This window comes from Spinacia oleracea, chromosome 3, assembly GCF_020520425.1.
Source record: "Spinacia oleracea cultivar Varoflay chromosome 3, BTI_SOV_V1, whole genome shotgun sequence".
Taxonomy (NCBI): Eukaryota; Viridiplantae; Streptophyta; class Magnoliopsida; order Caryophyllales; family Amaranthaceae; genus Spinacia; species Spinacia oleracea.
In genome coordinates, this window is record NC_079489.1 from 129,006,414 (window position 1) to 129,018,371 (window position 11,958).

An 11,958-nucleotide genomic window follows, 5' to 3' on the forward strand; every position below is an offset into this window, starting at 1 on the left:
GCTAGGCATTCAGCTCACTTGATGTCACTGAATTATTAACTTGTTAATTAATATTGAACCGCATTTATTAGACTTAACATAGAATGCATACTTGGACCAAGGGCATTATTTCCTTCAAAAAGGGCATAGAGTACTGTTGAAATACACTTTATAGGACGCCTTAGAGGCGTTCTCCAACTCAGCGCGCTATAAAGTTTATAAAACGGGTAAAAGAAGCGTTTTATATACCTATTTATAAAGTACAGTGATAAGAGAAAAGCGTCCTCTATTCCCTTCCTAAAATCAGAAAATGAAAAAGGAATATAGTACATTTAACGTATATAACCGTCTCCTATACTCTATAATAAAGCGCGCCTTCCGTACATAACCGTCCTCTATCCTTCGTGTTAAATATTGAGATACATAACATCTTCCGTACATAGGCGTACTATATTCTACCCCCTTTTTCTAATATTTTTTAAAATAGCATGGATCCCTAAAATAGGATATTACGATTCTAGTATGTCAACCAAATCTAAAAAGATAAAATAAAAATGATATCCACACGATCTTTCCAAAAATCATTTCATTCAATAACAAAATAATATTATTCATTCAATAACAAAATCATATTATTCATTGATAAAATATAAATGATCTACACAAGGTACGGCAAAAAATAAAATCCAATATCACTGTTTAAAAAAAAAAACAGCTGGAACAGATTCTGCAACAACAGCAGCGTTTGCAGGAAGAACAGATTCTGCAGCAACAGCAGAAATGCAGGACTAAACTGAGGTAACCATCTCCTTGAGCTAGCTTAAGTCACACTAGATCATCGTCATCATCATCTTGATCTTCATCGTTATTTGGTTGGTGATATTCGGTAACGTATGAGATCCACCTCTCCCTTAGCTCGTCAATCGTAGTTTGAGAATGCGTGGGACGGTGGGAGCTCTCATTGAACTTGTCATTAAACCTTCCTCTATCTGCTACAAAGGCAATAGGCTCAGTATGGGATAAATTCAAATTAAATTCAAGACATTTAACTTTCCTACTACACTTATGACTCCATGAGATACACATTTCTCTAATATGCCAGTTAATGTACAGAAAATACAGGCGTTGTTTCACGCCTGAAGACAATGGGACAGAATATAGAGGCATATTATAGGAATATATGAGAAATGAATATTACAAAATGAGCCAAACTACATTGAGAAGAAAAAAAGATACAAATTTATTGTACTGATTCATTTTCATTGAATTCCAAGAAGGGTTAGTATACAACTGGTTAAAGAATAGTCAGAACACATAAAAAAACATATAAATACAGAAAGGACCAGAAGCCTTTCCATCTAATGAAAAGGCTCTAGCTTAAGGCGCTAAGTATTTAGAAAAGAAAAGCTACTAGTAATGCATAACCATGCTCTAAAAGATATAATGGTCACCTAAATTTAAGCTAAATTTTTTGATGTCAAGGTTTAATTAGGACCTCACAGTTCCATGAACTCTATATTAACCAACATTTTGGTGTTTGTGATTGTTTGAGAGAAAGAGCGTTGATTTGGTGTTGGCTTTGATAGGCTGATGAACCTCCTGGGCGATTTTGAAGCTGCAAAAGAGCGAGACGAATGTGCTGCACCTTCCCACAGTGAAGCTCATACATGGACAGACCCAGCTATTGGTTTATTTAAACTCAATATTGAAGCTGCAACAACTACAAATGCTACGGGATATGGAATGGTTGTGAGGGATTCTGTTGGGGATGTGCTCATGTCTGCAGGCCAGAAAGGTTTTGGAAACTCAAGGTTTTAGAAGCAAAACAAAGCTTCACGGCAGATTTGCTGGCAACAACATACAAGAAATCCTCCCTAGCTTTAGTAATACACAACTTTAAGTCATCTACAATACTATCTTCGATAATAAGATTATACAAAAAATCTCATAACTTAGCTCCTAACAAGATCAGGAAGTAAGGAGATCTACATCAGTGACTAAGCATGTATAATTGTATAGACATATCGTGACACTTGTAATCTCTTGTTTTTGCTAATAGAAGGTGCAACAAGGTTGTAACTTTTACCAGGTCCAAAAGCTCTAGCACAAACAATATGCATAATTCTAAATGAACTTATAAACAGATTTTGAGGAAACAAACAGTACCCTAAATATTGGAGCAATTAACCAGCCTCGACAAATTTAATGGAAAATGGACCAAATTACAATTTTAAAGTTTAAGATCACTAGATTGCTTGTATAAGATTGGGTTTTCTCTGTTTGCTAACCAAACACAAGCTTGAAAAGAGACTTTCTTGTACCAAATAGATAGAACAAGCTCTAAAACTATGGTTTGATCGCCCGATCTTGGACGGTTCTGTTGACTAAAGGAAAAGAATTCTTTGTGTAAGGTGTATTCCTTGAAGTAAATCAATCTCACACCCCTTCCCCAATTCAACATAGTCCCAGATAAAACCATTGATTGATTTCGTATACGGACAAAAAGAAATTCTAGCAGATTGTGCTAATTATCATAAGGCTTCTCAATCTACAACTCATGAACATCTTAGTAGGGAAGATAGAAATTCGACGAATGTAATGAAATCAATCATACAAAATCCGATGAAAGTAACAAAAAAGTGATGGATGAGAAGGATACCGATGAAAAACAGTTGGTGATGTACGATTTGGAAGAAGAAACTTTTACTGATATTGTAGTTCAAGGCATTCTAGAGGATGAAAACTACACATAAAAGTACTGTTTCAAAGATTTATTATTTATCAAGTATTGGTGGATTGATTTTATCACAAGAACAATTTAGAGGATAACAACATATAGGAAGGGGACGGGTAATGACAGAGGCACTATATTGCAGAGGTTAGGATGCCTGAATGGCAGTCGATTACAAGTCGATTACAGGCAGTACATTCAATCAACACAACCAGAATTAAAGTGATTTGATTTTCAAGAGCATACATCCACCAAGGCATCAATAATTTAGTACAGTTATTTGCAGTGAAGTTTTCTGAAGGAATATAAGGCCCCAAAAAACGTTCTTATACCTCATTATCTTCATTGACCTTGTCAAGTTTGCAACAAAATCTGAATTCCTAAGATAAGTCATTTATTATCAAGCAACTCCAAGATACTTACTTGCGACAAATTTTATTCTCTTGGGTTGAATTTCCTAGCCAGGGCCATCAGAAAAGGCTCAATGGGAAGCAGTGCCCTTCTGTTTGGTCTGCTGCATGCATTATTGATTACATATATGCAAAAGAAAAAAGGCAAACAAGAACATTTCAGTACAGAGGTCCAGCTAATTACAAAAACACGTAGGCCTGGTGACACAATCAAGTGAGAAAGAACAAAACCTCTTTTTATCTTCCATTGACACGGAAGGATATGAATATATGTTTGAAAGAAAGATCTGCATAAGAGTTTAACAAATATTAACTAAGAAAACTAGAAAGATTAAACTTAGAACTTACATTAGAATTTACATATTATGGAGGAAGTATAAGTCACAAGTGACTTGTGTCCAATATGGACACAAGTGGATTAAAATAATATAAAATGAAAAATAAAAAAAAGGAAAACTAACTCTCTGAAAACGGGCTCCGTTATGGAAAAAGGGGGAAAAAAAGGGGGGGAAAGAAAAGGGGGGAAATAAATTGAAGAGAGAGAAACACCTCCTTCTTCCTCCTTCTTCCTCAATTTCTGAAGAACATTCTGAATTTCTTATCTCCTCACCATTTTTGCAGAAAATCAATTATTCAAGGTAAGTCTCATCCCTATTAATTTTTTGTTTTTTTTACAATTTTAGTTAGGTGTTAACAATTAGGGCAAACAAAAATTGGAATCATAATTTTTTGAAATTGGGATGAGAATTGTGAACATTCGTAATTTATTATTATTTATTATTGAAATTAGAATCATAATTTATGCTTACACATGACCATTTGCGTATTTACGCTTATTAATTGTTGAAATTCGAATGATATTTTTAACGAATACGTAGCGTTAATTTCATTGTTTTGCAAATAAATTGTTGAAAATGGTGGCAATTGGATTTTTTTAGGAAATTTATGGTTTAGATTTTTGTAGATTGGATATGTTACTTTCCATTTATTAGAGAAAAGAAATCAGGAAGAGAATCTACCATATCACAGATAGTTGTCAAACTCGGCTCTGCTATGCTTTGCTTATGTATTGGTACTAAAATTATACGTATCGATAATATATAATCTTGTATAGGTATTGAATAATGGGAAAAACATGGACTTGATTTTGCAAAATATTGTTATTGGTTGCTTTGCTTATGTATTGGTACTTAAATGTTATGTATCAATATTATATAATGTTTTATTTGTTATTGAATAAATACGAAAAACATGAATTTGATTTTATAAAATATTGCTAATGGTTGTTATGCTTATGGTTGGTACTTAAATGTTATGTATCAGTACTATATAATGTTGTGTTGGTATTGAATAAATGCGAAAATAATTTTGTAAAACGTTGCTTGGTTGCTTTGCTTATTATTGGTATTGAAATGTTATGTGTGAGTAGTATATAATGTTGTATTGGTATTGAATATATGCGAAAAACATGGACTTGATTTTGTAAAATGTTGCTAATGGTTGTTTTTCTTATGTGTTGGTACTGAAATGTTATGTATTAGTACTATATAATGTTGTATTGGTATTATATACGCGAAAAACATGGACTTGATTTTGTAAAATGTTGCTAATGATTGCTTTTGGTATGTGTTGGTACTGGAATGTTATGTATCAGTACTATGTAATGTTGTATTGGTATTGAATATGCGAAAAATATGAACTTGATTTTGTAAAATATTGCTAATGGATGATTGTTTTACAGCATTATGCAAGAGATAAGGAGTAATTATCTTCTAAAGATGAGAAATACGGAAGAGAATGATGGTTCCTTCTACTCCCTGGATGTCCATGATGACACCTCCACAACAAATTTCTAAGTGGGACATGTTGGTGTTCATGACGTTTATATTATTATCACGGTGTATGGTTGGATTCATTGTTTTGTGAGGAACTTATGTTGTATTTTGCTTTTGGATTCTCCCATTTGGGGCATTTTATATTGTATTCCTATTAAGTATTATGACGTGTTCTCGCTTTTGGATTCTCCCTTTTATGGACTAATGAGTTCAAATAACTATAGGAGTAATCACATTGTGTTGTCAATTAACTTGTGAATTAGGTGACATTTACCCATAGAATATGACCCGTAACTCATTCAAGTTGGAATACTATATTGTATTGCTACTTATTTTAAAGAGAATAATGCATTTACAGGTCAAAAAGGGGCCCATTAACACTGAATTAGTACCCTTGGCCGTCATAAATGTACCAAACTATGTTGTATTGGTACATATTTTAAAGGGTTTAATAGTTTTAAATAAATGTTAGTAATATTAAATCTGTGACTTTAGAAAAGGTATATTTATATAAGAATATAATAATGAAAAACATTAATAATTAGAAGTCATAACCGTTCGATCTAGTTTTAAGGGCTTATCATTGTTTGAAATAAATATTGGTGATGTTAAATCTGTGATTTTAGAAAATGTTAACATTTGTATAATAATAAAATAATTAAAAAAACGTTAATAATTAGAAGTCATAACTGTTCTTCTAGTTTTATTTGAAGTTACACGTCAACTATTAATATTTTTGTATCTCATGTGTACATTATATGATAATAACCATAGATTACGTTTAATTTGCTTGTTACACTTAAAAAGTATAAAGTTTGGTAACCATAAGTTGCATTTAGGTTACTTGTTAGTATCTGGTTCAATCCCATATGTGTTTTATAAAATGATTCACTTCATATACTTCGTGCTAGATAAGTATTACTATTAATCGCACTCATATGTTTCTAATACTTCATACAACTTTACCTCTCAATGTGATTTTGTATTATACTTATTTTGTATTGAACACTATATTGTATTATACTTATTTTTTGAATTTCATTCTATATTGATTATACTATATTGAACACTATATTGTATTATACTTATTTTACAGAGGTGAACCATTTGGTACCAGAATTGTACCCTCCTTTGTTGTATTTGCATTCATTTTTATGAAATGACCACTTCATATACTTCGTATTTGATAAATATTACGATTAATCGCAATAATATGTCCTTTAATTATGTGATTTGACCCATTGGCCATTAAAGTTAGATCACAAAATTAAGTGATTTGACCTTTAATTATATGATTTGACCCTTTACATTTATATAATACATTTACATTTCACAAAGGGACCCAAGCATTCTAGGTTGGTACCCTTTAGTATTAGAAAGGTATCGACCTGTATTGAAACTTAGTTTTAAATTCAAAGACTTAGTTAATATTAAAATAAATACTGATAATGTTGAATCTCGCATTAGAAAAGGGATAACAATCACTTATTTGAATTTCATTATTCAATACTCGTTTTGTTGATAGCAATAGATATGATTGCGGTTGGTAATATTAAATGTGTGACATTAGAAGAGGTTAATATTGGTATAAGAATATAATAATGAATTGGTAACGTTGAATATCACATTAGAAAAGGGTAATGTTGTATAAGAATATAATAATAAAAGAACGTTAATACTCAATATTCGTAATTCATAAATGTTCGTTTTAGACATGGTTGTAGTTAACTCGTTACTCAAATCAATAAGACGAACTATTTATACTTTTGAATGTCGCATGAGCTGCTTATATATGGAACATCGTGATGTTGTTATTTGGGTTGTCAATAGTATATTCCTCAAGTCTGATGTGTATTTTAAGAATTGACTGTGTTCTTGCATGGTTAAAATAGATAAAGAATCGACTATTAACATTGTGATGTTGTTAATTAACTTGATATTCTCGTAATAATTCATTTGAATTTCCTTTTCAATCCAAACAATTAATCGCAATCATTTGTCCTTTCTGTATTGGTATAAAGTTTACAGAATATCATACTTTTACAGTTCAAAAAGGGGCCCTTGCTGTCTAGGATGGTACCCTTTACTAGTATAAAGGTATCAAACGTTATTGTATTAGAACTTAGTTTTAATCCCATTCCGTTTAGTGTCGTCTTTACTAAAAACTGAAGTATATTTTACTTAGTGGGGTAAATCTCGTTCTTGAGTTCGAACTCCCTTAAATATAATTGGGTTGGGTTAATAAGTTTACACATTCGTATTACATTAATATTTCTATAATATTTTGACTTTTGCAACTTATTATTATATTAAACAAAAAATATGTACTACATTTATAAAATTGAGGGTAAAAGAAACAAAATATCTGAATTGTAAAAAAGACAGAAAAAGTGAAAAAGAGGGAAAAAGTGAAAAGGAGGGAAAAAGTGAAAAAGAGGGAAAAGGTAAAGGGGGATTTTGGTGGGAAAAGCAAAGAGGGAACATAACCAAAAAAAACCATAATCCCTCCATAGGTTTTGTTATGCAGCGCATTGAGGATATCGAGGGGTCATTAGTGAATGTAGTTAAGGTAGGATTAGTAGTAATTGTTGTTGGTATAATCCTTTATTTTAAGTAAATTAGTGCTAGTGTAACAGTACTATTTTGTTTACGTTGTGAGCTGATGCAATGTAATGGTTTGTTTGACCAAGAGAAGTTATTGCAATAATATGAGTCGTTAAGAAACAGAATATTGTCTTAATTGGTCATAAATATTTGTCATTACAATAATATTCAGTAGACTATTACACTTTTATTTCCCTATTAAATTCTGATTACTAAACTATTACACTTTAAATACTAAACTTGTTCGCATTCAATAATAAGTTCACATAGAGGGTTGAAGTTAATTTCCAAGTGGGACTTCACCAAATACCACCAAAATTCCAGTCGTGGATTGTGGGATCATCATCGAGTCCCGCATTTGAGTACCAGTCTGATTCTTCATACTCCTCCATCTCTTCCATCACTTCCATGCCATGATCGTGCTCATCAATTTGCGGAGGTGGCGGTGGGGCGGTACCTGGTATGGCCATGGCCTCTGGTAGATTTATTGTCTGATGTTACAAAAAGTGTGAATTAGGTGATAATATATCATATGGACACAACAACTGTACCTTTAACACAAGACATGCACCACTACAACAAGTAATATTACGACAAAAACAAGTTCCATTCCATTGATTACAAGTACTATACCATAAAAACAAGTACTAATACAAAAAGGAGTGAAAATTGTACCGTTACCACAACAAAAAAGTACCATTCCAAATATAACAAGAACCATTACCCTAACAACAAGTACCATTATCAAAAGGAGTGCGATTTGTGTCAATAATTTACTGTTACACTATATATGTGTTAATGTATTTACTAAAAGTACGATTTTCACAATAACAATACTATTACAAATATAACTAATACCATTACCACAACAACAAGTACATTTAAACAACATAAAAAGAATTGAGTCAATAATAAGATAAACGCACCTTAAATTGGACTTGAACATGTATTCCAAGATCATAATCAGACATTTGGCCGTACACCGGTTGAACGACATTGTTAGCCCATATGAGAACTACACCACCAAATATTGCATAGTTATATGAACTTGGAAATTGTTGTTCAACCATGGCTAACTGCTCTTCGGTAATACGAGACTCCGTTATGACCAAGATTAGAGGGTTGTGTGTTACAAACAAGTTGGTCAACTGTTTCATGAATGAAAGCCTTCCAAACCCTTTGGCATTCCAACAAAACTAGCCATGTACCAGGCCACTAAAACTCCAATTAAAAGGCCTTATATCAAAATTATTCACTTACATACAGTTAATCCATCACCCTCAAGAAAGAACGAACCAAAAATACCCTCCGTGCCACGGCAAGTGGTCAAAATCCGAAACGCTCCAGAACATACCAAAAGCAAACTCAAATCCAACTCTTTTTATAGAAAAAAAACATCCAAGCATTACTACACTAGGCTACAAACATCCAAATAAAGAGCTCATAATTTGTATGATCACTCATCCACAAGCATTCAAGCAGTATATAAGTATAGTCTTTGATCACCCAATTGTACTCTTTGATTCATTCTCATTCTCCTGATTAACCTCTGCATACAATCTGTAATGTTGGATTCACGTAGTCCGCTTAGTTTTCTTTCCTATTACTCAAAACACAAATCAAATCTAGAAATACCCATAAAATGCAATCTAAACAATCAGAAAATAGCAACAATCACCTCACCTGACCAAAATCAGCCAATTTCCATATAAACAATGAACAATAACAGTAATTCTATGTCAAACAAATTCCATCTTCAATTTTTGAAATTTTAAGAAGCTCGAAAACCCCAAATTATACACAAATTTATCTCTCCTCTAAATTCATGCAACCAATTTTTTTAAAATAAAACTAGATTAAATTCACAACAATTGTAATCCATTTAGCCCTAATTTGACGGAAATTAGAAACCCCAACCCTTGCAATTTATTAGAGATGCGTCTATTTAATTCATCAAGATGTTAATCTAGTAATTAAAACAAACCCTATAAACCCTAACCCATTCAAACACCTAGAAACCCAAACTAATTAAAATCATAATCAATTATTTATAGCAAACAATAAATGGAGGAGAGAGAAGATGACCTAACCATGAACAAGAACCGGGCAGGGAAGCAAACAACGAATGGAAGAGAGAGAATTGCGAGTGAGGAGAGAGAATTTCCGGAAGTGTTCTTCAGGAGGACAGAGAAGTTGTGGCGAGGAGAGAGAATTGCATTGCGAGTGATGAGTTGTTCCGCGGGATGACTATTCCTTTTTTTCACTTGAGTTTGAATTTGAGTGAACAGTGCCCGTAACGGAAAATAGCATAAAACGGAATATGATTCAGCAATTGTGTGGGGCAATGGAATAAACCCATTTGAAATTACTCATATACCCCCACTTGTGTCCATATTGGACACAAGTCACTTGTGGTTTAGACATCCTCACATATTATGTTGTGTTAATATTCTGGATTCTGGAATAGAATAAGCAGAAATGTGTACCTTCAAACCATCCTCATGGAAACCGTAATGGTAAGAACTCAGCTACGGCTAATATGGTGCACGCCCCCTCCTTCTAATTTACCTAGACTGGAGCATATAAGGCAGACAACATCACAACACCAACACATTTGCAGGACAAAAACCCCAACTGCAGATCATCTGATAAACATCACAACCTGCAAATTACAATTTAATTTGAACTGCAGATCAACTGCAAATTACAATTACAACTGCAAATTACAATTACAACTGCAAATTACAACTGCAGATCAACCATGGCTTCTTTCCCTAACTAATTTCAATTTAATTTGACCTAAATAATACATCTAAAGGAAAATCAATTTATTTGGATTGAATTCAACAAATTCATTCGACATTAATTGTACCTACATTAGTAATTCGATATTCCACACATGTATTCATTAAGAGGAAAATAATCGACAAAATTAATCCGACCTAAAATTTTATACGTATATCTATCTATACAACAAGAATTCCTAGCTCATTTTATGGCAATTACAAACGAGAATTCCTATTCAAATATTCCAATTTGAAAAAAAAAATTAACATTCAAATCTCTAAATTATTAGTTGCAAAATTAGGTAAAACAACATTAAGCATACCGATATCGAATTGAAGGCAACGGTGGTACAGACGGCGTTCAACGGAGGCTGGGAAGCGGTCGGAAGGCGTTGCAATGGAGCGGCGGTGCAAATCTGCGTCGGGAGGTTTGTTCCACTTCAGTTTTGCGGGAGTATTGAAGGAAATTTTGGTTGTTTTTTACTCTGTTAGTTTTAGGGATTTTTCCTTTAACTGGGTATTAAAACTCTTATTTTGTTCTTTTTTTAGGATGAGCGTCATATAGCCAATATTCGTATACTTAGGTTTATTTTTTTTATTGTAAAATATTTTGTAAAAGAATATAAAACGCCTATCTTGGACACAGTTTTATATTTTACTAAAAAAATTTAACTTTAATTAATTATTTTTAATATAATAAAAAATACATAACGGTTGAGAAAGGTAGCGGTACTCTATTCTTTTCTTCACACAACTGTTATAATTGAAAGCGTACTCTATACTTCTATAAAACGCTTAGCAAACTTTTTTTTTTTGAAGGTAACGCTTAGCAAACTTAAGCGTTCTCTATTCAGCGTTTCTTATTCCAGCTTTTGTAGTAGTGTTAGATAGTGAAGAAACCTACAACTTGCAGTCAAACTATTATCACGTAGATTAATGAGTTTGTGACTTGTAAGAAAGCTATGACGAAATCCAGATTCCCTAAAATGGTTAGAGGCCATATATAGACTCAAATGTTTTAGATGGTTAAAGGCCATAAAACATAACCAATGTTTTGATGACAAAATTGAAAATTTGTTGATTTGCAAGAATAGGTTAACACCTATTGGTTGCAAATTTGTTTTAAGGATAAAAACCATCAAACATGAAATTGTGTCTTCACAAAAAGCTAGATTAGTTGCTAAAGGTTACAAGAAAATTCACAATGTGGATTGTGTTGAAACCTCATGCATAATCGTAATGCTCAAGTCTATAATTCAAGCAATGATTGCATATTGGTACATATGGAAATTGGATGACAAAACATCTTCCTTAATCAAATGTTGGAAGAAACTATGTACATGGTATGTCATAGGATTTGTGGATCCAAATAAATACTTGAAAAGGAAATCTAGCTTATGAAATCTAAGTACAGGTTTAAGCAAGCAATTGGGAATTGGAAATGTATTTTAGTGAAACTAATAAGCATTTTAGTTTCATAAAATGTACATGATTCTTATAGATGTATAAGAAGTTTAGTGGGAGTATGTAAAAACTTAATTGGTCCTATGTGTATCACACACATATCTCTCTATTGTGAAATAACATTCAAATACTAAATGACTTACATTTGA

At 32.4% G+C, this 11,958-nt stretch overlaps 1 protein-coding gene and 1 long non-coding RNA gene across 15 annotated transcripts; one reads left to right on the forward strand and one right to left on the reverse strand.

The window, feature by feature from the left end:
- Positions 1-550: 550 nt before the first annotated feature.
- Positions 551-10,892, reverse strand: LOC110783013 (uncharacterized). Of its 14 annotated transcripts, none has more exons than XR_008931010.1 (5): positions 10,669-10,888; positions 10,046-10,132; positions 3,352-3,407; positions 3,134-3,224; positions 551-971 (listed from the first exon to the last, which is right to left on the reverse strand). XR_008931010.1 is itself a non-coding variant. In XM_056840783.1 (4 exons), exons 3-4 carry the CDS (start codon positions 8,714-8,716, stop codon positions 7,859-7,861), a joined length of 423 nt encoding a protein of 140 aa, XP_056696761.1. In that variant the 5' UTR covers positions 8,717-9,119; positions 10,046-10,132; positions 10,669-10,885; the 3' UTR covers positions 7,667-7,858. The 14 variants fall into 14 exon arrangements, 9 of the variants coding, with proteins under 9 accessions (XP_056696761.1, XP_056696760.1, XP_056696755.1 ...); XR_008931009.1 differs by having other exon boundaries at positions 551-968; positions 10,046-10,221; XR_008931008.1 differs by having other exon boundaries at positions 10,046-10,221.
- Positions 3,618-5,122, forward strand: LOC130470514 (uncharacterized). Its single transcript, XR_008931013.1, has 2 exons — positions 3,618-3,758; positions 4,862-5,122. It is a non-coding gene; the product is annotated as an uncharacterized lncRNA (long non-coding RNA).
- Positions 10,893-11,958: the final 1,066 nt, after the last annotated feature.

Coding starts and splice junctions, on each gene's coding strand:
- LOC110783013 (XM_056840776.1), bottom strand. CDS start 8,716: ATGAAACAGTTGACCAACTTGTTTGTAACACACAACCCTCTAATCTTG. Junction 8,051..8,485: donor ATGTTCAAGTCCAATTTAAG/GTGCGTTTATCT, acceptor TTGTAACATCAG/ACAATAAATCTACCAGAGGC.